The 23,670-nt window shown below is 49.0% G+C and overlaps 3 protein-coding genes across 3 annotated transcripts; 1 reads left to right on the top strand and 2 right to left on the bottom strand.

The window, feature by feature from the left end:
* Nucleotides 1-11,244: 11,244 nt before the first annotated feature.
* On the top strand, nt 11,245-11,655 carry VFPPC_16979 (hypothetical protein; the record flags this gene model as incomplete). Its single annotated transcript, XM_018294731.1, has 1 exon — nt 11,245-11,655. One exon carries the CDS (start codon nt 11,245-11,247, stop codon nt 11,653-11,655), a length of 411 nt encoding a protein of 136 aa, XP_018136581.1.
* A 3,328-nt stretch (nt 11,656-14,983) lies between these two features.
* On the bottom strand, nt 14,984-19,477 carry VFPPC_11540 (WD-repeat protein; the record flags this gene model as incomplete). The annotated part of the gene is made up of 4 exons (XM_022428764.1): nt 14,984-17,943; nt 17,985-18,020; nt 18,075-19,133; nt 19,174-19,477. 4 exons carry the CDS (start codon nt 19,475-19,477, stop codon nt 14,984-14,986), a joined length of 4,359 nt encoding a protein of 1,452 aa, XP_022283956.1.
* A 587-nt stretch (nt 19,478-20,064) lies between these two features.
* Nucleotides 20,065-20,376, bottom strand: VFPPC_11539 (hypothetical protein; the record flags this gene model as incomplete). Its single annotated transcript, XM_018289693.2, has 1 exon — nt 20,065-20,376. The coding sequence occupies one exon, from the start codon at nt 20,374-20,376 to the stop codon at nt 20,065-20,067; it is 312 nt and encodes a 103-aa protein (XP_018136579.2).
* Nucleotides 20,377-23,670: the final 3,294 nt, after the last annotated feature.

Genomic DNA, 23,670 nt, shown 5'->3' with positions numbered 1-23,670 from the left:
CACCGTCGCCTCTGAAACCCTTGCACCGGAGCTGCCTGAGTTTCACGATTCCGACCACTCGAGTTCTTCATCATGCAGCAGTGGTACGCCGCGTCCTGCACTGTAAGGCCGGTAAAAAACAACAGCCTACCAACTGAGAACTTCGCAATCACAGCGCCTGTCCACCTACGTTACACATGTCATATCCGCCAGAAACCCATTTGTTGGGATGTTGCATCTTCGTTGCAGTGACAATACTTTCTTACTTGTCCGATTGTGTGCTCTATGACAATGAACCATTGCGCACAAACCAGTTAATACTCCATACAACAGCACTACTCCATGAACTGAAGTTAAATATCTGTCGCTTAAACTTCTCGATCTTTAGAGGGACACTAGGCATGGTCCGGGTCTTGCGTGTCCCATTCCAACTGCCCGACAGTGTTGCAGCAATAATTGAGAGAACCCTCCGCACGCAGTGTGTAGTGAAAAGTGCAGCTCCGTAGTTGATGTCCCATATATTCCAGATTTCTGTCGCTGGCGGAGTATGCTCAAGATGCACAAAAGTCATAACCAAGCAGCACTTCAGCATTAAAGTAGCATGAGATTAACTCCAACCAGCTGGAGAATCCACAGACTTACCGGCAAAACGCATGCTGTTCGGGTATTTAAATGATGGAGCCTGAAGAGGAACTGGAAAATGACCGTTAGGACAGCTTCCGTTGTTCTTGACCTGTATAAAGTACCTAGTAGGTGAGGCAAGGTATGGAGTGTGCCTCTGGAGTACCCCTGGAAAACGTCGTTATCGCATGCACAACTGTAGAAGCATCAAGTCGCGTTCAGCACCACCATCGGAAACAACACAAAATGCTCCGATGGTAAGGAACAAACTTCTACAATCTGTTTATTATTGTCCCATAAGCTTCCAGGCACCGCCGGGATTGTCTCGATCCTCGACCTCTGTGTGAGCGTTTCTAGTCACTCCAAGCTCACCTGCCATGTTCCTCAGCACTTCGTCAGTCATTACCGCAAAATATCAGAGCAGGAGGAGGAGACTCAGACTGCGACAGAAACAAACGCCCGTCTTGTCGGCGCCACGCCGTCGAACCCAGAACGCAAGGTCTCCAACAGACATGTCCCTCACTACTTCGAACGTCATGTTTGCTTGCTGCTGGTCACCAGACCAGTTGTTCCAAAAAAGACAGAGAGACAATTTCGTGGCCAAATCGATTCGGCGAGCATTGCAGTCTTGCCATGTCGAGCTCCACAGGCCTAATGAAGGGGGCTACAAGCGCAAATGCATCAACGATAAGTATATCCAAGCTACGACCTTCTCTCCCAGCCTCTTTGCGTCAGGACTGTAGGTATTTTGAACGCCAGTGACGTGATAGGCGGCGCAGAGCATCCATCCCAGAGCTGGTTCAAAGGCATGGCACACCACCGTTTCTCAAGTGCAACAGTTGGGTTCATGTGGCGCAAGCCCGAACACAACTTCCCAAGCCAAGCCAAAAGAAAAAGCATACAGCCCAGGCACACCCGTCCTACCAGAACGGCCCAGGTCGTTTCGCAAATGATTTCATGAGCGAGAGCAAGCGAGAGGGGCACGACCATTCTCCCCTACCGCCCATGACAGAATCTTTTACACCGTCTCAGAACCAATTTGACAGATCTGCTCAGGACCGCCTCCGCCCAGTACGACTCGGACTCGTCTTCGGACGCCAGCCTACTGATACCCAGTGTGTCGGCTCGACCACTTTTTGTCTTGGGTTTGTTCAATTAGACCCCTTAGTTGCTGGAGAGCCTGGACAAGTCTTCCGGTTTGAATCCCCATGTAGCACTTGCGTGACCATCTCCGCGATCTGACACCTGCAACTGTCTGGCTTGATGGGAGCAGTGGGCGAAAACTGAGGGCACGGCGAATGGATCATTTACTATAATTCTGGCCCTGTGAGTGTTGTTTACTATCGGGCACGCACCAGAACCACCGACGGTGCGCAGCCTGAGGCGAAATATAAGAAAGCCGCGCTTTCGCAGTATAAAACGCTGACTCTTGACTCCCACATCGCTCAGCATTGTCCAACCAGGCGTAGTTAGACACCTGTTTTGTGAAGTTGCCTCGGTGCCTTGGGCGTCCACACCCCACCATCTCACCAGTCCCCACCCCCGCGGGGTACAAGTTACACATGTACCGTCGTACTCATGTACCTGCATTGCAGCAAGCAAAATTGTTTGCCATCGACAAGTATTGACGCAACTCCTTTTGCTTCTGTAGCTTAACTTACTGAATGGATCGTTCCCTGATAGCTCTTCGACCGACATGCCGTACGCTTTCTTCAACAAATTGCTGGTAACCGCAAACGCATCGTCTTCTGGTCTCGTAATTCTTTTCTCAAGTCAAGGTCCATCTGTGCTTATCAGTCGCGCCGTCATGGCGTAAGTCTTTGGAAGCTTTAACGATGCAGCAAGAGTGAACTAACCAGGTGGACACTCTAGGGCTTGGTTGATTTGGATATTAACAGCAGTAGCGCTTGGTTGGATACACGCAATGTTTCTTCGCAGGTCAGTCTCCTTGGTATGAGGTTTTGGGTACGTTAGCTGATTCGTTGTGCAAGTAGATTAGGTCCAAAACTGTTCCTCGCGCCTATATCCCTATATACGACTTTGCTTAGGCTCCTCACGGCCCGTCAACAGGAAGCTATCGACCCCGCGGTCCTGATTCCCGTTTCAATCACTCTTGCCTTGTTCGCCCTCTACACCCACGATAGAAGAGAAGATGCAGAGGATCAACATTTACCGCTGTGAGAACATTTACAAGCACCAATGCTACAGAAGACGTCTTCATTTAGAGACGGTTTGTAGCTTTTAGCCCAAGTTATGGATGCGTCACTTTTACAAGGCGTAAGCCGCGGTTATTGTGGTGTAATTAGCATTCCATCGGATTTGCTCTGGATAAGATGGGTCTTCACGCACTTGGCAAGACAATTACTGTGGACAGGGCGGAACGGGCTGGCAAATTGTTCTACCCCATGACTCACTTGTACAACTGGTTTAATTAAAGAATTATAGTATGATTATAGATCAATAGAGGTTACAGTTTAGATGGCACAAAACACCGCTAACCCATCATTACCCCATACACCAAACACCATCTGCTATCCGCTCTTGTACAATTTGGCTCCCAGACCTTTATAACTTCCAAGTCCCGGTCACCTTTCAACTCTGCCTGAGTAAAGTATCAATGGATCACCAGCAGGACCATTGAATCTTGATGGTTATCCACGAAAGTGGTTTGGTACATGAGACCATTGCAGGAATTTTGTCGCACGGCAAGAAGGAGATACCAGGCCCCGAACGTCGCTGCAAGACGTATTGAGGTCTTTGGTAAGGCCTATTCTTCTTTTACCATCGTTTCCCTGAAATACGCTGTTCAATTTGGTCAGGAGAGTCAGCCTTGGGAAGGCATCGCGACGGTCCAAATCGACGGAAAGTCTCTGTTGTAACGTATATTAGCAATCGATATATTCAACGGTTTCTCCGCAACCCCCAAAAATAGGCACTGGTGCAAACGTACAAGACACAAGCGGCAGGTATTCCAACGACGGATTTTGGGTTCGTGCCACTGACACCGTCGGCTGAACAATTGCTCTCGGTGCTGTTGGTGGCTTGAAGCCAAAGTTCTACTCACCACTCGCCGCACATTCACAGTGATTGGTACAGTGGCTATTGCAAATTCCAGAATCCACCTTCGCATCTCGCACCAGTGACTCGATCAGCAAGGGCTCGAAGGTAGTGTTTCTGGACGTCCGCAGCCCTGGATGCTCTCAATTCGTAACTGGGCTATGTCGCGGGTGGATTTGGGCCTACGGCTGCAATGTCCAATATTGATCTTGAGGCGATCTGGCCGGCCTATTTACCTGGCTTTGTCGCCGTTGTGCCAGATGCAAAACCACCACTCTTAGTGGAGTTTGTTGACCACAAATTATTCCAAGAGAGCGGTTGTTCTAGGCTAGTAACGCTTGGAAAGATGCCTCAGCCTTAGATTTATTGTCGAGAAAGCTGATACCACATGGTTTTGGTGTGCCGCAATGTCGTAGAGCTGATATTGTGCGGAGCCACTTCTTAGACGCTGCACCCGAGACTAGTGACTAGCTACTGTGATGTCAATTGGTTTCGCCTGTTGCAAGCAGACTTATACAGGCACCGTTGCGGTAAACCAACGCGTGGGCATTGATGCATGTTGTCTTGGTCGGTCCTGAAGTCTCTGGCTTGACGCTGCTGCATTTTCACGCTCATCTTGGCTTCGGAGGCTCGTGCGATCCCAGCAATCCAAACAGTTCAGTTGGTGGTCAACACATCTTGAGCCGGTCGCGTGCCTGAAAATATGGGACACGGAAACAAATTCGTTCAAGCCTCGAATAGCCGTCCCATACACACCGGAATCAAGCATGTACGACAAGTTGACCATCCACTTGGAGTGCGGTGAAGAGGTACGTACCCCTGAAACAAACTCACGCTGTTTTGGTGAAGCCATTGGGCAAGTCATGCTGGTGCGGCGTCACGAATGCCATCGTTGACCGAACCTCGGGCTTGGGTGGCGAGTGTGGTGACGGCATCACAACTCAGCTACGAGGAACCGGCCACCTGGGCGACAGAGGAAGGTTAGTGCCAAGTTGGTACCTGGCGCATTTGGAGCAAGCGCTGGGTACCCCTGCTCATCCGTCAAGCTGTTTAGGGTTCTGGTGCGCATGTTGGGAGGGGCGTCTCTGTAGTGCAAGGGAATGAAGGGAATATGACCCAGGAACTTTGAAGGTCTCGGCCGTTGCCAGAAGCGACCCAGGAACATGAAAACCTGCGAGAGCCTGTACCGGACGTCCTATTACAAGCCGAGAGCTGGACATGGAGACACACTGGCGTTCTCAGTGAGTGGCCGTGACGTGACTTACCAAGCTCAGCAGCTGCGTCCATGCAAAGAGCTTGTCTGGCTTAGAACGGTTGATAAAAACCTCGGGCAATTTTGGAAGGACGGAAGAGCTCTGTTCCTGTCGGCATACATGGAGACAGCTTACCCACAAGTACCAACTCAACTGCTATTGTTCTTGTCCTGTGAGCATCATTCGATTTTCAGCGGTTCGTCCATTGAGACTGGCAGGCTTGTCCTTTCAAACTGGTCTGCCAAACAGGCAACTGCCCAGCAAATAGAAACCTTGCCGTCGCTGCAATCAGTGATTAATGGTTAGCGAAGAACAAGTGGGAGTCACTGGCAGACCGCAACGTCGCACCACAATGGAAGCAAATATATCGGGCTAAATTGGGCTGAAGGAAGATGGGGAAAGCTGCAACATGCTCTTGCCTAATAAACACTGGCTGACAACCCGATATACCGCTGAAGGACACGCTCGCTTCAAGCCGAAATAAAGCCATAGTTGGGTGCGACAGCTTTGAGTGCCACCCTCCGAGCAAATTTTGATGCTCCCTTGGTTGCGGCGGTATCAGTGTCCCAAAGAAGCATGAAGAAGTGGAATACAATTTTTTTGCCTTGACTAGCTGCTCATAAACCGCGGACTCATCATGCAACATGCTCTAGAAAGTGCGTACCTTTCTGAAGACCCGGGCAGGTTCATGTGCCTTGCTGCAATGCAACAAGTCACTGAACATAGGGATGGGGAGTGCAAATGCTGGTTCCCGGCTTCAATGGCTAGGTACCTCGTATTACAGGCACCAGGTCGCGGAGCTGCATGAGCCACTGCATCCGTGCACCCCGTGACCCAGCCCATGAACGCCTCCGCTCAGAGCAACCTGGAGCTCAGCTTGGTTCACAATTCCGGTTCTAGACATCAACTTCTCCCGTGTAGCTTTAAATTCGCGATTATTCTCGCGTTGCCTTTCGAGTAATATGTGTCGTCATCCTAATCGACGAGCTCTGAAAAATGACGGCAAGCCCGTCTTGAGAGCGGACAGAGACTATCCCTACAGAGCTGGCCGCGTTGACAAGGAAGATGTTGTGATATCACCGCCATCACGTCTGGTTAATTATGGGTGGTACTCTACTGGGTGGTCTGCGGATTCTCCTCGTGGGCGTTTGACCTGCCACATGGTTGCGATTATCCCACTCTGGGCGATCGTTGTGCATCGGCGGGCTGCCACTCCCTGGTTTAGCCTGTGTCCAGTCGCCGAAGCAGCTGCACCAGATCAACAGACACTTCTAGGGACTAATCGAAGTCGCCAGCATTTGCAGCGTGAACCAATTATGGGCCTGCAATTGCAAATGCAACAGCGGCTACTTGGTACAAAAACATATTGAACAAGGCACGACACCAGGTCCAACCTTGGTCTTCGCGACGGATGTGTATTGACCTGCAGGCAGCCCAGGACTCATAACATATATCTGGTTGGATTTTCGAGCAGTCAATTGACGGGATACCACCATCTGCAGGGTAGTGCAGACTCCACCCAGCCTGACCCTGCCCTCGGCATCCTACCCACGGCTAGGGTCTCCAGACGAAAGCACACAGCATTGGTACAGCAAGAACAATCTTGGTTCTATGCATTCCCGGCCAAGTAGTGGTCCAGGCTCAGTTAGTCGACGACTTTTGTCCCAGGCAACTTCCCTTACACCCACCCCAGTATCATTGATCATGCCAACCTTGTTTACGCTCTTCTGCAACGACGCGCTGAAGAATGAGCATGCGAGTGTTCGTGGAACAACAACTGATCTCTCACGCTTCTGTGTGTGTCCGTCCCAGTTCCGACGTGCACTTACGATCCACTCGGTCAGCGGTTTGGTAGACACTTATCGACTGTTCCAGACTTTTGAGTTTGTCATTGTCCAACCTCCCACCTCAAAAAGGTATATGGAAGGATAAAGGTGGCTTGGGGTCGCCACATCACTTCGTCTCAGGCCAGGGTTCAGGCGCCCTGGTTCGTGCCATGCAAATGGTAATCCTCAATTGCTGGGCCGTCGTTCTCGCTGCCTAGACGGTCATTTAGTCACATCAATGCCGCAGGCCGCAACTTTTCGCTTTCGGGGGCTGAACTTCCAGTGTCACAGGCAGGCTCCAATTACTCCGGAATCATGCACAGAACACGGCCGCGTCGTACTTCCACAGTTGAGACTTTGCAGCAGTCTCACCTTATCTTTTGGAAGTAGTACTTGCAGGAAATCAGGGGCGAGGAGCTTGGGAAAATGAAAGCCCGAGTCTATGTCTTCAAACCCATGGTGTAGTACCTCAATATTTCCCTGTACCAGTGACGATATCTACCATTCAAAAAACTTTTCGTCAGCGTCGGTGAAAACTGACGGCGTCCCCTTGTCCAGAGTTACTGTCGCTGGCATCAGCGGTTCTAACACTGCTGTTAGGACCAAGACCCTCCAGCTTCAACAGCCTACGCCAGTGTGACCATGCTGATCCGTGACTATCCAAAAAAAAATAACAGAATCTACAATAGGGGAAAGAATTAGCAATTACGCCGACTAGTGCCTGTGTCTGTGTCGCACTTATTACCTATGGGCATGCAAATATTACTCTCTTGATCATGTTTTGTCACACATCTGGCTGTCTGAATTTCGTATTCGTCAATATGTCGCAAGCTCCGTGCTGGACCTGAATTGGCACACTGTTTGGGCTGATATGTTCGAACCAGCTTCTGCACATACCTTGCAAAGTATAGAGTGTTTAACGTAATCCACAAGCGAGTGGCGCACTCCACCGCCAGAATTGAAACCATCCGCTGCCAACCTTAATTTCTCCACCAAAAATAATGGAATCATTAAGCAAAGAGAGCAAAATAGTACTAGCTATTGAGGCTATACAGAAAACTGCAGATCTAAGTGTTCGAGCTGCTGCGAAGATATATATGGTCCCAGCTAGTACGCTTAGAGATCGCATTAGAGGCATCACTACACGACGCGATACTACACCCAATTCTCGAAAACTTACAAATCTAGAGGAGTCAACTATTATTCAATATATCCTTGACCTAGATTCACGATCATTTCCTCCCCGGCTTTGTGGTGTGGAAGATAGGGCGAATCGACTGCTCGCCGATCGCAACGCGCCTCCTGTGGGAGTTAACTGGGCTTCAAACTTCGTCAAGCGCCACGATGAGCTAACTACGCGTTTTACGCGTAGATATGACTACTTAAGCCTTGGTTTGAGCTTGTGCGCAATACAGTCGCGAAATACGGCATACATGATGACGACTTCCACAACTTTGATGAGACTGGCTTTATGATGGGCGTAATCTCAACCACAATGGTAGTTACAAGCTCAGAAAGACGTGGCAAGCCAAGTTTAGCTCAACCAGGTGACAGAAAATGGGTTTCGGTACTCCAGTCTATTAATTCCCGAGGCGAAGCTATCCCGCGTTCATCATAGTTGCGGGGCAATATCACCTCGCAAACTGGTATGAAGATAGCGCTACCCAAGGATTGGGTTATCTCTACAACTCACAACGGCTGGACTACAAATGAGAAAGCCGTAGATTGGATCCGGCACTTTGAAAAGCATACTAAACCTAAAAGTCGCGGCGCATATCGACTTCTTATTCTAGATGGACACGAAAGTCACCACTCAACTGAATTCGAGGTATTCTGCAAAGAACATAAGATTATCACGCTTTGCATGCCATCTCATTCATCTCACATTCTTCAGCCATTAGATGTTGGCTGTTTTGGGCCGCTAAAGAAGGCGTATGGCAAAGAAATTGAAGGACTTATGAGGGCGCACGTCACACACATCACACAGGCTGACTTCTTTCCCGCGTTTTGCACCGCCTTTAAAGCCGCAATGACCAAAGAAAATATCCAAGGAGCTTTTAGAGGTGCAGGACTTGTTCCATTTAATCCAAATAGTGTCTTATCGCGTCTGGATGTAAGGCTACGGACTCCAACACCAGTTGAAGCCGCACTTGAGCTACCAAATCTGTGGGTTCCAAAGACCCCAAACAACCTAACCGAGGCGACTTCGCAAACTAATTATATAAAAAGACGAATAAGCCGACATCATGGAAGCTCACCAACATCAATTTTAGATGCTATGGATCAATTTGCGAAGGGCACATGCGGAATAATGCATAAGATGGCTCTCTTAAAGGCTGAGAACCAGCAACTTCGAGAGGCAAATGCACTAAGTAAGCGGCGTAGAGCTAAAAAAACACGCTTACGTCAAGGCGGCAGTATAACTATTTCCGAGGGACAAGCTCTTCAGGACCAGAATGATGTAGAAGAGCAGATTCAGCAAGAAGATCGCAAGATAAGAGGTCGAAAGCCAAGGGTTGAGACTAAGGCTCGACGATGTGGTGTGTGCGGCAAGACTGGCCATAATGCGCGAACTTGTCAGATTGACGTGGAAACATCTAATGAAGAGGATAGCAGTGAAGACTAGTTAATTTCTTATGTTGTGGGTTTTTCTTTGTATGCTATTTACAAAGGGGTAGCTTAAGGTGCGCGGCTCGCTTGTGGAGTACGTTATAGGCATTGGTGATTTGTGTTCACTCACAAAGCCAACGACCAGTCACCATCAATATCTCCCACGAACGCACCGCGAGGTTGAGGTTGGGGTTGCGTGATGACTTGTGGTCTACCAGCCAAATCCACTCCTACTTCACGGAATGAAATGTCGACGGCCAGGGAGTGAATTTGGTCTATCACAGTTCTAGCATCGCTGTTGGCTAACAACTACACGGTAAGTTGATGCTTGTGGACAAGCTGTATGGCACTCAGAGCTAGCGTTTGGTGGCACAGGAAGTTCGTAGTCAGCTACCCTTCCCACTCTTCCTGTCACTCATTGCTTGCTCTTCATTCCAAATCCGACCGTTGTCTCGACATGTCAATCACTACCGAAACAATTTTGGCTGGTACGTTTCATCATCTAGCTTGATCATCCATTCCCGGATACATTGGAGGTTCACAATGTAAGCCTGACCAATACCGGAGGAATTTTTGGTAGGGCTTTGACGCTCTGGATATTGGCAGGAATACCGTTTGCTGGACTCATTGTATGTTCGCTTGACGGCATGTATCATCCCCGGCTTTAAGTATACGACTCGTTTTGCTCTTCCATCATTGCAAGTAGAGTAGGATCAAAGTTGGCCATTGCGCTATTCTCATTGTACATTCGTTGCTTGGACTCCCAACCATCAGTCAACGAGAAATTGTCGACCCAGCAGTGCTGATCGCAGATACGGTACCATCCGCTTTATTCTACCTCCATAGCGAGAAGATCCCCGAAAATCATGCCGCATTGGGAAGCCTCTCGCCTTCCAGAGAAGGACGCGAGCAGGCCCCCCCCTACTACGTGAATTAGTCGCATTTGACCGAATATTTCTGGTTCCCAAGTTGGACGCAGTCCATTTATAGGTTACTGATACGGCAGCGACTGATGCATAAGACCATCGGATACTGTTGTCTTTCTTTGTTGTCTATGGACAGATAGGTAATTCAAGTAGCTGAGTCGGAATAAAGGGAATACTAGCCGAACATGGGTCTCAGGTGATCTGGCGACGCTGACTCACCTCCGTGGCATGGTCCTTGAGGTGAATTGGCATGCCTGGCCCAAGAAATACCGCCCGCGTGCCCGGGGCAACGCTTCTACGAGTATATGGGTGGTAAGGTGGGCAGTGGTCCCTGGCAGTCTAATAACCGTTGGCACCACCAGCTACTGTATTGCTGAAAATCTAGTTACCTGAGTGCCTAATTTATGAGTCCGATAAATATATTCCACTCTCACAATGCATACGCCAACCATACACCTTACAAGTGCCTCTGTTGGATCCACAGATCAGGTAACAGGATGTTGATGCTCCCTGACAAATCAATGCACCCCTCAGTCGACCGGAGCCTGCTATTCCTGCAAGAGGGTCCTTGGCCAGATCGAGGCGTTTGCCGTATATTCTAACGAAGTCAGGATACAAGACTTTTATAAATGGTCTGTAATTATCGAGAGATCACAGATTCACTTTGAAGTATCTGCCTAACACTGTCATAGGCTGTTCAAAACGCGGGCTATGTCCAGTGCCACTATAAAAGGCTACAGAGTAGGCGGCTGCTCGTCGGTGTTTCGTAACACTGTAGAAATTGGCGTCCTGGCCAGATGGAGGCATCCGCAGCTCAATGTAACAGAGCAAGAAGCAGATGACTCCTGAAAAGGATCAGTGCAGGAATGGTACTCCACGCATGCGACCTGTGCGAAGTGGAAATTAGCCTATAATACTGCTGCTTCATTGCTATCCTCTTCTACTCACTTGTCTTGGGAAATTGGCTCTAAAATGCAGGAACACCGCGCGCCAACCCGTCCTCAACCACTGTCTCTCGGGCACGTCCCTAATGTCGGCGTGACAACGCAGTTCGGGTTTTCAACAGAAAATCACCTAAACAGCCAGACAAATCATCCAGTGGCGGCTACATCCGCTGCAAAGCATACGATAACACAAGTATCCAGTACAACTGGCAATACCCCGAGGAACAGTGATGCAGGCGTACCAACAAATGCCGTCCCAAATACAAGGCCTGCGAGTATGCCGATGTGTACCCAAAACAAGTACCTTTCACTCCATCGACCTTGCCAGAACAAATCAACTACACAGAATATATATGCCGGTATCAATAACACGATCGAAATACTCGAGTCCGAGAATGTTGGTTGCCTGAAACTCAGGAAGGGGTCTTGTGGTTTGTAGGTACACCACTGAATGTGTAACTTGTGGCCTGGGATTTCGGGAGTTGCGCCTTGGCATCGCAGTATTCGAAAGAGTTGACTTGGTTGTATGACGCCAAATTGGATAGCTAAGATGAGAAAGTGTAATAAGAGCGGTAATGCAATTCGTCTCGCAGAAACAAGGTGTGGCCGTGACTCAACCATCGTGCGACTGCCAGCCTGAGAGATATTGACCTCCCCTGGTCTCATGTCGGCCGACTACTTAAAGCTCCAAAAAAGACACAGAGACAATGCCGTCTATGAGCGGCGAGTCAAGTGGCCACGCAGTGCGTGGTATGGTTTCGAAAAACTAAACCAGATGATTCAGGAGAAGCTGATGAAATAGAAGTCAACTGAATACGAACCTGGAAGTTGGGGCTTTATAGGCTGTCCCATCAATTCAGCTGACAACCTTAGTTCTTGCCAACAATCATGAGTGAACCCTGTTAGGTCCTGGATTCTCCACAGTGGCGGTGTCTGCCATCAAGACCTGGCAAGGCGCTTTGGGCAGGGCATACATTTTGAGGCAAATCGTAACCTCTCCACCAATGACAAAACTTGCGTGAAAAAGTAGTGCTCCATGCAAAAGATTTGTATGGATCTACTTGGTGAATAGGAAAAGGAAAAGCTTGTTTATGTGGAAACTTTGCTACACCGCTGAAAGCCAGCTCTGACATATGCCATTCAGGTCAGGTTCCAAGCGATCGCAACGGTCGGAACGGCCTTCTAAAACCCGGGCCGCTAACAAATTGATGCTTTCTCTCGAGTTTAATCTGCAGCTAAGAGCACATATAGTTAAGTTCTTCGGGATCGCCTTATAGTCTTGTGAGAATGTCGCTTCGCTATCAGCATGCACCCAGAAGACGGAGCTGCCAAGGTGATTACATCATTGGTACGTGTATTCGAGCGCAATTTGTATTTCCTGTAGGAATGTGACGAAGCTGGCTGTGAGCACCTACCCTGTACCGCCTCGGCCCAAAAGAACAGCACTGAGGTCTTCTACCTGTTAACGGCAGGAGCATTTTGGGTTTCGCGTCGACATCTGGGCGATAGACAACGTCTTCGTTGGGTGGCTAAGGCATACGGTGGACCCAGGAGCTAGCCTGTTTGTGGGGTAGGTGGATATGGGTATCGCCTTGGTTGATAACCAGGTTGCCACCAAACTCGCAATAAGTGACACCTCGTGGGGTGACGCTGGTTCGCCCATGGTGAAAGGATTCCCGAAAGGATCGACTGGTAGGATGCAGCGCCTTGGCTGCCCGAAGTTGCTCCGTCTGCAGCCACATCAGCTTGGAGCTGAGCAGGGCTTATGAGGGGGTTTCGGGTAGGATGCGGCAAAATTTTAGCGCAGGAGAACAATAACTCAGTGGTAGTTGAGCACAAAAGATGAGAAAAATGAGATGCAAAGGTTGGAGCAAGTTGGCTCTCCATTCTAGGCGGCAGGTGGTCATAAATGAGGCTGTCTGTTTCCTTTCTGGCCTTGATGCAGCGCTGAGCCCTTGCCACAGGATGCCATTGTGCAATGAATCGCGAAACGACAGGTACCACGACGGCACGCATCAAGCAACGTCTTATTGCCAACTTCGTCCGATAGGGCGTGCACCCGGCACATGAGATATTGGTTGCTCAGCGCGTTCAAGTGTGACTGGACATGCGCTCAGCTCACTCCTAGGCGTTGTCGTCTTCAGTTATACCAGCACTGGGCGAATGCTCACCACACACTAATACGTGGTAGCTAAGAAATAGAATAGGCTAAGTCTACGTTTTCAGGTACCGGTATCTCCAAAGATTGTAGAGAAGAGTACTCGGAATCTGTTCGTCGTCCACTTGCGCTCTGAGATCCTTTTGTTGGCCTTGGCACCGTGCTTCAAAGATTGCAAGGACGGGGTTTCGCAGCCTACCAAGACCATCGCAAGCATTGCTGTATTTTTAATTCACCTCCACGCCCACACCACGTTCGAGTGACTCAACTACAGCCATGCTTGTTATGTGATGACTGCTCAATCCATCGACTCTCGTTTGCTGCAAATGGGCGCGCAGCGAAGAGCAAACTGAGAGGACAAACATACGCAAGGCGATAAAACACTGAAGAAACCCGAGAACAGTGGAAGATTGACGTAGTCTAGTATGTACGCAGCCATTATGAACCATTCATTTCCAGAGCAATCAAGCTCAGTTCTGGGTGAACTAGCAGTCTTTGGTCAAGGGCTGCCATCTATTCTATGCTTGCTCCAGAAATCTCCCCGCGACACATCAACATTCGCAATAGGACGATTGTCGGTCACAGACTGCTGGCCAAACGGTGAAGAATAATCAGCACTTGGAATTCATATGAAAGATTTCTTCCTGGTGTTGACGCTGTATGAGCTTAGTCAACCACGGAAACTACACGGTTGCTTTAAATTCAAACACTCGTCCCATCTTGGATTACTAAAAGCTAACAGAAGATCCAGGAGGTCAAGTATTTCGAAACACCTTGACATATCAGGCAGGCGGCACAGTCATCAGCCTTCTGGATCTTATAGAAAAATGGCGATTCCCCGTACGTCACCTTGATTGATTTGAGTGTTGTTCCCAAACGAATTGTTTGAAACACTTCGGCCGGTAAACCCGCCATGGCTCAGCCCTAGTCCTTCATCTATTGCGTGGTAAGGGGTGAATAATGGGAAAGAGTATCTTAACTTACCTCTCTTACTACGAGGGCTGTTGTCACTAGCAGCATATCGCTCCAGCATCGCCTTCGAGACACATACAGCGGTGGCTGCAGCAAAGTCCTGCCAATGCTGATTTTTGTGACTATCCGCGTAATCACATATGCCCTTCACGACGATGCACAGGACTTGATCCCAGGCGTCAGCACCCTCCATCTCGAATCCAATGATGTCGTGTATGGAGGCGATCCTCTCCCGATCCTCACCAGATTTCATAACAGCGTTTCCGGATCCTATACGAGGTGTAAAAAGGCTTGCAGAGATACTACCGCTCTATCACAGAACTCGAGCCCCTTTTCTCCAGCGTACTGCCGGACTGTTACGTCTCGCCGTCCTGCATAGATCTGAGCAAATGTCAGACCATAATTATTAGTGTGCGTCGGGTCTACACCCTCGAACAAAAGTCGGCAAATAGTCTCTTCTACGCTTCCAAGCCGGTCGTTCAGGTAAACCGAGACCGGATGGTCTCCGTTGATATCAGTCTCACCGGTATCAACCCCGTAGCCCAACAGTAACTGAAGTCCTTCTTCATCTACGTTAATAGCTTTTACAAAGCAATGTAGGGCATTTCGTCCTCTATCATCCCTCGTTGATGATAGATCAAATACCTTGCCTTTCACATACACGGATGACTTCCGTCATAGTTTCCACACATGCACTGGTGCTAGCGAAATGAAGAGCATTTTGCCCCTCTGGGTCTGAAGGTGCAAGTTGCGAACGTGGCGCCAACAAGGATACCGATTGCACATCTTGCTTCGCACATGCGAGATGCAGAGGCGTCCTGTTATCCCGACACCGGCATATAGACTCTCCATTCATTTGGAGCAGTCTTTCGACCAACCGACTTGACCCGAAATTTCCGTATCGAACTTTATGCAATGCCGTTTCTCCTTTATGATCCCTGATGCTGATGTCTATTTCTGGGTCGTTAAGCAGTACATCAAGCACCGCCATCCGACGATTCAGGATGTCATGCTGGGCTCTGGCAAATTCATCGTTGTCCGTCACATCGATGATGTCCAATACAGCCTCGACTTTCCAATCGACACTCGTCCAATAATCTTCATACCGCGTCCCTTCCACGGTGGCCGCAAGGGCGAGGTGGAGAGCAGTCTCTCCATAGTCCGAAAGTGCATTTATGTTTGCTTTGTTACAAAGGAAGAAAGAAACCATTGTATCTTGGCCAACCAAAGCAGCACAATGCAGTGCGGTAAGACCACTCTTAGCTTCAGAAGAAACAGCCGGTTCCACGGCTTCCGGCTTCCATATATAATTGCCAACTTCAAATTCGCGAGTCCACAATCTCCTGTGAACCGCAGTATTCACAGGCACATTATACCGCAAAAGTAGCTCAGCAATATCGCGTCTTGCGAATCTAACAGTATAATGCAATGGTGTCATGTTAGCGTTGTCTTCCGACTTGGTAGGGGCACCCAGCTTTACGAGCAACTCTACTTCGCCAAGCTCAGAGTCGGCGTTGATTGCATGATGGAGCATGCCCTTCCGGTCGAAGTCAGTCCTCGAAGCACTGGCACCTCGGTTAATTAGCGCACGAGCGATGCGGCTATTGGTCGCAGCAACGGCATACGTTAACGGCGTCTTGCCACTTCTATCCTCTGAGTCAACCACAATGTTTCGACGCGAGAGAAGGATGTCTACCACTTGTTCATGGCCGTTCTGAGCAGCGTACGACAATGGAGAACGTCCGCCATCAAATGAACCGCTTGATCGTGAATTTTTGTCAACTCCCTCCTTCTCGAGTAGCAGTTTGACAACAGTCTCGCGCCCATTTTCGGCTGCCAGCGACAGAGGCGTTCGACCATGCCTGTCCGTTGTATCGATAACTGCACCTCTCTCCAGAAGCAGACTGACGATGCTCGCATGTCCTTCACAAGCAGCCCATGAAAGTGGAGTACGGCCATACCTGGTATCTTTGGCCTCAAGGCTCACGCCCACTGCAAGCACCAGCCTGACAACGGCATCAAGCCCAAGATATGAAGACACCATAAGCCTGGTCATACTCTCAGGCGCCACACCTCTGTGCTTCCAGTAGCCTTTGACCCAGACCGCATGGATCCTTGAGTCCAGGTCACAGACTGTCAACGCCAATGGCACCATTTCGCTGCCGTCCACAATATCAGCTTGCCGAAAGTGAATGTCCCAGTTCCCCACTGCATATTCTAGGAAGGCGAAACGATCAACTATGAGCTTCTTTTCCCTATTCGTAATCTCGTCCTCAGAATGCCTGTAACCGGAGTTTAAAATGCTGAAATAAAGCACGCAAAGTTTTGCAAGAACGATTTGTGCACCTTTAGCAGTGAAGGACCGATGCCAGTGACGTTCCGATGGGATATGGACGGGCAATGTCAAATCGGCTAATAGGAACTCTCGAGCTGTTTGATGAAGAAAATAGAGCTTATCATGATGGATTGAGATAAATAATCCACACCAGGATCTAAGACGCGACCTAAAATCGTCTTCATTCTCCAGTTCTATATCCCAGATGCACTGTGATGCATCGTTCACGTTCATCGCCACATTCATTTCCGAGACTGTTAGAGGTCGATTTGCCACCAAGATAACGCTCAACGCTTTTCGAACCATTGGGTTATCCTTGCATTTGTTTAGAATTCGCTCGTATGCCTCGTAAATAGTCTTTGGAAGTGTTGCAATAGCGGATTTGACTCCCGATGGTGTCATAGTAAAATCTTCGTCCTTCAAGTCGTCAAACACAAGGTATAACCAGAGGTACGTGCGGTGGCTTGTCTCCATCAGCTTTTGCACAAGCAGATTTTTGATTCCAGGTGAAACGTGGTGGGACAGCTGGTTGACACGATATGTAATGACGCGATTCACCTCCTGACTGATGGTCTCCAATTCCTCTTCTCCTGGTATATGAATACTTGGAAAGGCAGCCAACAGACTGGGATCGCGAAAACCCGACATGATCTGCTTATACGGGCGAGATGTTAGGAGATACTTCAACTTACCATGTCCTATCTCGCCGCTGCTAAGTTGGCTCTTCATGTTCCGCATCAAGGTTTTAAAATCTGGCTCGGCGCATTCGTCCAGGGCGTCTAGGACCAAGATAACCGATCCGGCTTGGGGATCTTTAATGGCATTTTCAAGAATAATCCAGAGCGATTGTGTGGAGTTGATCATACCTGGCCCATCTTTGTCGAATTGTGCCATGGCATGGCCAAGTAGGCAGTGTTTGTGAGTGAACAGCTGGTGGAGCAGAGCGCAGAGTGCTTGTCGGACGGTGTTCTGGTCTTGGTCTTTGAAGAAAAAATAGCAAATGGTTGCCGATCGTGGCAGGTAGTCGTCGATCAAGTATCTAGCCAGCACCGACTTACCGCAGCCAGGATCGGCCGAGACTAGCAAAGGGCCGGAGTCCTGGTTTAACCACTGTTGGAAATGCTTGTGTCTCAGAAACCACAGGCATGTGCCATCGACTCTTTCCTCTACTCGGTTCTTATACCACTCGTATGTGGCGTCACTACCGCCGGCTGTAGGCGGAACAACTGATGACACGTTTTGGCTTTTTCCGATAGCCTTTCCTTAACCTTGTCTTTCTGGACTTGAATGAGCTCCCTGGTGCTAACCAATTGCTTCATCGCAATGTCGTGAAGTTCTACTAAAGTCAGCACGTATTGCCAGTATAATTGCAAAACCTTACAAGCCTATTTACCGGACAGAATATCGCTGATTTTCTTCTCAGCCACAACCTGGTCTGGCAAGATCCTGTATAGAAGATCCTTTGTATAGGCAGCTGCCGCCATTGCTGCGTATCCTTGCCATTCCTTGTTCTTATGAGTGTCTGAGTAGTCACAAATACCACGAACAACCAAACAAGGGAACTGGTTCATCAACCCTGCGGCTTCCATTTCAAAACAGAGAACACCTTTTTCTGCGGAAAGTTTATCTCGGACGAAAGCGTCCTTCATCAGACTATTCGCGGAGGCAATCAAGCCGTAGTGAATGGCCGGGTTATCATCCTCATCCCCGTTCCGCTCGCGTCTTGGTATCAATTTCGATAAATCGCTCCCGCAGCACTCGTCGCAGCTTGCCTCATTGTTTGCTGGGTGGGTGAACCCAGTTCGATACAGCCTGTCGGTACTTGCGTCTGGTCGCTTATACTTCCTCCGTAGCCTTGGCTTGGCTTCAAGAGCTTTGTTTATAGCCTGTTCGAGCTGATGTCCTTCCATCTCATAGTCGGATCTGAGTCCGTTTACCGCCGTGCGGAGGAAGATTGGCGGCTGGTCTAGAAAGCCAGTTGTATGGAAACTTTGGCCATCTATCGTTTTGCCAAAGTCGTACTGAAACACGCCGCCATTTCCACCACTGGGGGCACTGACCACAACGTCGCCAAGACGGATGTCTTGGTTTTGACTTGGCGCGCCACCGCCGATGCCAACCATGAGGCCAATTCTGACGTTGGGGAAGCTATGTAGCATGTCTTTTGCGACGCCGGTTGCCGAGGAAATGCCATATTCGCCTTGAGGCAAAACAGCAATAACCACGTTGTGTTTCCCGATTTTACCTAAAGTATAGTCATTGTTATCGTTGCGAGACGTATATTCCAGTCTGCCGTGCTTCTCGTCGAGGAAGGCTTGCGCAGCAACATACTCCGTTGTGACTGCACATATCCAACCCACGGTGTAGTCTGCGGAGTCCAACGGTCTCTCAGCACGTCGGCTCGAACTTGACTGAGCGTTGCCGCCCTTGTCCTCCAAGTCCATCGCTCTAGCTGACAAAATATCGATGAGATATAATTCGTGGTGTGAGGCCTGTCTGTCCTCCTGAGGTCCCTATGTGCATCCATCGGCTGAGAGAAAATGCTGCGACAGAGGAGGTGATTGGCATTATCTGCCTTGCCAACGGGGACAGCCAAGGTTGCCAACATACTGTGTCAGGCCGCATCAATGTGACTGAAAGGAGGCAACCATTGAAAACTCGGGCGTGTAATCGCATTTGCTTACGCATTTGCCGTTCGTTCTCATCCAATGATTCTCGTGCGTTGTGATGTGGGTGCCTCACATCTGCTGTCGATTCCCCAAATGCAGCGAGCAAGGGAAGTTGCGGCTTGTGCATGACTGATTACTCACGCCAACGCGTCGCGACACGGCCACGGTCACATCGACTCGTCCGTTTCACGCTTAGATTGTACCAAATTGAACTTTGTGACTTAAGTTTAGGGGAACATTGATTCATGATTTGGAATGAGAGGAGTAGGACCTTTAAGAAACTCTCCTTCAGAGTTGTCTGTCCTAGGTCGAACGAGCCACGTGGCCCAACCTCCCCATTGTACAGTGTCTGGTAGTGCCCTGTGAGCTGATTTTCGTGCGGGGCGCTTTTAGCAGCGCCTTATAGAACGTTTTCTTGTTGAACCACTCGCCAACCATCCCGCTGCAGCTGAGAGCAACACGCTCTAATGGGAGCAACATATATCAAGCTGGGAGGACGAACACAGGCCAATACTCCTAGAATATTGCCACTCTCCATTCATTCTCATAGTAAGTGAGCTGAGTTACCAATATTTTAGTTCCGGGCTTGTGCTGCCAACAAACCTTGAGTTTTGTCCGCGATAATCTGTAGTTTGGACAGACTATGAGGTTTATTATTACCAGGAGTTGATGCTGTATGATCTTAGTCGATCGTGAAAAGCAAGATTACTGCATCTACACCACGCATTCATCCCGTCGTGGATTGCAGTAGGATATCAGGGCAATCCAAGGAGTCAAGTATTTCCAGACATCGTGATATATCAGGCACGCAGCACAGTCATCGGCCTTTTTTAGAAATGGTGAGCCACAAGAGCACAAGAACAGACGTGCACCTCGCAGGTTCGCAAACTCTCTTTGGGCGGCGGCGCACTCGCTAAGGCACTGTGTACTGTCTTTGTTGACGGAAGAGCCATGCATGGCTGAAACTGATTCTGCAGCTATCGACGAGAGTGCCCAAAGAGCAATGACGGTCTTGGCCACATGCATTGCTATTACTAGAGAATCTCTGATCCAGCTTTGTGTGGTAGGTGCAAAGGATGAAGACGTATGTGACAGATAAAACGGATGTAGGTCGCCCTTTAAATGTTTTCAGGCAATCACCAAACAGCCATATCCTTCCAGTTGGGCTAAAGATGACAGCGCGCTGATCAAGCGCCAAGTGGCATCGTACAACGCAACGTCTCCGCGTCCTTGGCGCCAGGAAATACTTGGAGCGTTGCCGTAGTGGTGTCATGTCTCGTATTGTAACCAGTCAACAGCGATATCACCATCACTAACATCAGGCGCCAAGGTGATCAACGGGGCACAAGCAGCGAATCTTCATTGGCCAATGCTTTCGACAGGTGGAAAGGCTAGCTAACAACAGCGCCAAATATTTGTATCACTACATTTGGCGAATCCCTGTAAAGTCCACAACTCCCCATGATCTTATATTTACGAACAGACTAAATCGGGCAAGTCTTGTCACAGTAAGATGCTCACCAACGCAAGGTTCTGCAATGATCCAAAGGATCCAAGTTTGAAATAATAATAATCACTGTAGAACTTGGTCCTAACTGCCACCCGGACAGAAGTTATTCTTTGCGATGGCCGTCCAGGGTAGGCGAGCATGTAAACAAGCTACCATCCTACGATAGGGCGTGGAAACAGGGGGAAAAAAGGGCCAAAAAATGACCAGAGGTTTTGGTAGACGTTACTGCAGGGGGAATATCTCTTTCCAGCTTGTCATAAATGTTTTGGTTGACGCGCGCTCAGGTGGGACGCCAGGTCGGCGTGATCGTGATGGTTTGTTGTTAGACTTCCAATGTCTCGCGCTTCCACCCCATCGCTTCGGCTCTTTTCTGCGTAAGCACTGTACGGATGCTCAGAGTACACAAAATAATGCAGTCGAGAAGTAGAGGACATGATAGTGACAGTTCCGAGCTTCATCTTTGGTTCGCAGCCTGGATGAAGGATATTGAGGCATTTGAGTCACCTAGCGATGTCATCTAACCATGCGCCCTTCCTGTAGCCGTTTAAATCCACTGCATTGCTACCAGTCGACCCTCCGTGGCTGCATAATTGTCTGCTGCAATGCACGACAGAAATGGAATGGACTTCCAGACCGATTCAGTAGGTAAGGCCCGCCATCGCATCCTGCTCGTGCATTTAGGGCTGCACTCAGGAACTGACGTCTTGGCTATCTAGATCCTGCTGGCGCTGGTCGTATGTTAGAGGGTGTAGAAAGACGTTTTGGAAGCAGGTTACGGCCTCAGTAGGAGCAAATACATATTTCCGATTGATGAGGTAGGGTAAACACAACGCAATTCTGAGCGCTCGGCTGACAGCATTATACACAGGAAGAATGCGCCCGTTTGGAGGTGTTTCACAAGATCTTCCTTATGGCTCGGGCTGGCGCGCTGTACTCATCACCACTTGATACCACAAAGGACCTGCGGATCCTTGATTTGGGGACAGGAACGGGGCATTAGTCAATAGACATGGCCGAGTATGTCCGTCCTCCCTCTTGAAGACCAGGAGAAAGACCGCCTGACGAGCTCATCTTAGGATACTGCCACGAGCATCTGTGCTTGGAGTAGACTTGAGCATGATTTAGTTGGAAAGGCAAGGACCAGCCATAGAGCCTAGTGAATAACGCTTTTAGTAACAGAAGTATAGGATACCACAAGCTATAGAACCTCCCTTGGAAGTTGACATAGAGAGTGATTGGGAGTCAATGGGGCATAATTGGGACTTAATCCATGCCCAAATACTATTTGGGAGTATCTAGTGCTAGGACTCGCTCTATAAGAAAATCTTTGAGTTTGACATTACTAGCCTTAGCACGTTCCTTTGTATACTCGCTAGTAGCTCTTTTGCAGGCATCTTAAACCTGGCATAGGGTATTTAGAGCAAGTGGAGATCGTCGCCGATATCGGTGTCCCCTTCTCTCGCCACCCGCCATCCAAATAAGCGCCATCTCTGTTTGAAAATGCTAACAACCGGAGTTGGCCTCTCTGAGGCAAGCAGCCCATGAGACCGCACAACGCCGTCCCTATACGTTACGTCAAACAAGCATCTCTTACGAATATGTCCCTTCTTTCTACGACTAATACCATCAACTCCCCTAATGCATTCATCTGATATGGTGTGAATCGTGTCATCCGAATAGTAGAGGATGTTCGTCCATAGCGTGCCATGGCTTTGGCGGAAGAACACACTTGGGTCTCTAACTGCCCTACAGGGGCAACCTTCCACAGTAAAACCAAATTGAACTTTGATGCAGGTTCCCGCTAACGTAGCCTCCCTTTTTTGTGCGTTATACAGTTCCGGGTTCTGTAATGAGTCCAACAAACTAGGCTTCTCGTACCAACAGTCACCGGTCCAGTCAAGCGGCAGCAGTAGCAGACAAGCGTCCGCATTTGGATGCTTAGAGAGATTCCCCAGATCAGGACTAATAATAGCAAGGTCATCTATCTGGAGATTTTTGAAAATTTGATCGGGCCAAGAATCCCGTACGAATATTCTGCTCCAGATCCAAGCAGAAAAGATTTCTGTTGGAGTGAATTTTTCTTCAGCGTTAGGGAGCGAAGTAATCAACTGTTGCTTTTGCAGTGGGGTTAGAAAATGCGTAGCCTGGCTAAATATTTCCTGGGGGCGCTAAGCAACGCCGAGTTAGGCCCACGGCTGTGGTCAGTCTCCTCTTCCTCCATATTGTCTATGCTGGAATGCTTTCGACGGAGCAGAGTATGAACAGGTCTTGCGGATCTGATGGGTAAATTTACGTTAATCCTCTGATAGTTTTAGTTTGTCGACTATTGCTAGTCCGCGAACTGAGTTAATATATACAAGGTCTTTATTCTTGAATCTTTGTTTGTGTTTTGGAAATATTAGGCACTCACAAAAGACACACTAGAAGATCCTTGTTTTCGGATCTCGGTATTTGGAACTCAGATCTCGGTGCTGCGATCCTAGATCGCAGAACCCCACACGCCTCCCGAACTATACACCTCCACCCCAGCCTACATAATCTATTCCTGGCCAAAACTAGCTCCATTTAAGTCCCTTAAGGGCTTGAAAAATATTGACAAAATGCGCTCCTAGATCTCACTTACTCCAGACTTATTACGGCCCTTGACCGGTGAGAAGCACCATCCTACTTGGCATTTCACCATCAAAAGGGATCCACTACACCCAGGCTACGATGGGTATAGATAAAGTGTGATAATGGATTCAGCGGCGCGTTACGGGGAGACCGCAGCCTTATCAGATTGATCTTTAGTATACATGATATTGCATCTT

Source organism: Pochonia chlamydosporia (assembly GCF_001653235.2).
Source record: "Pochonia chlamydosporia 170 chromosome Unknown PCv3seq00016, whole genome shotgun sequence".
Lineage (NCBI taxonomy): Eukaryota > Fungi > Ascomycota > Sordariomycetes > Hypocreales > Clavicipitaceae > Pochonia > Pochonia chlamydosporia.
This window is presented reverse-complemented; position numbering and strand designations above follow the sequence as displayed.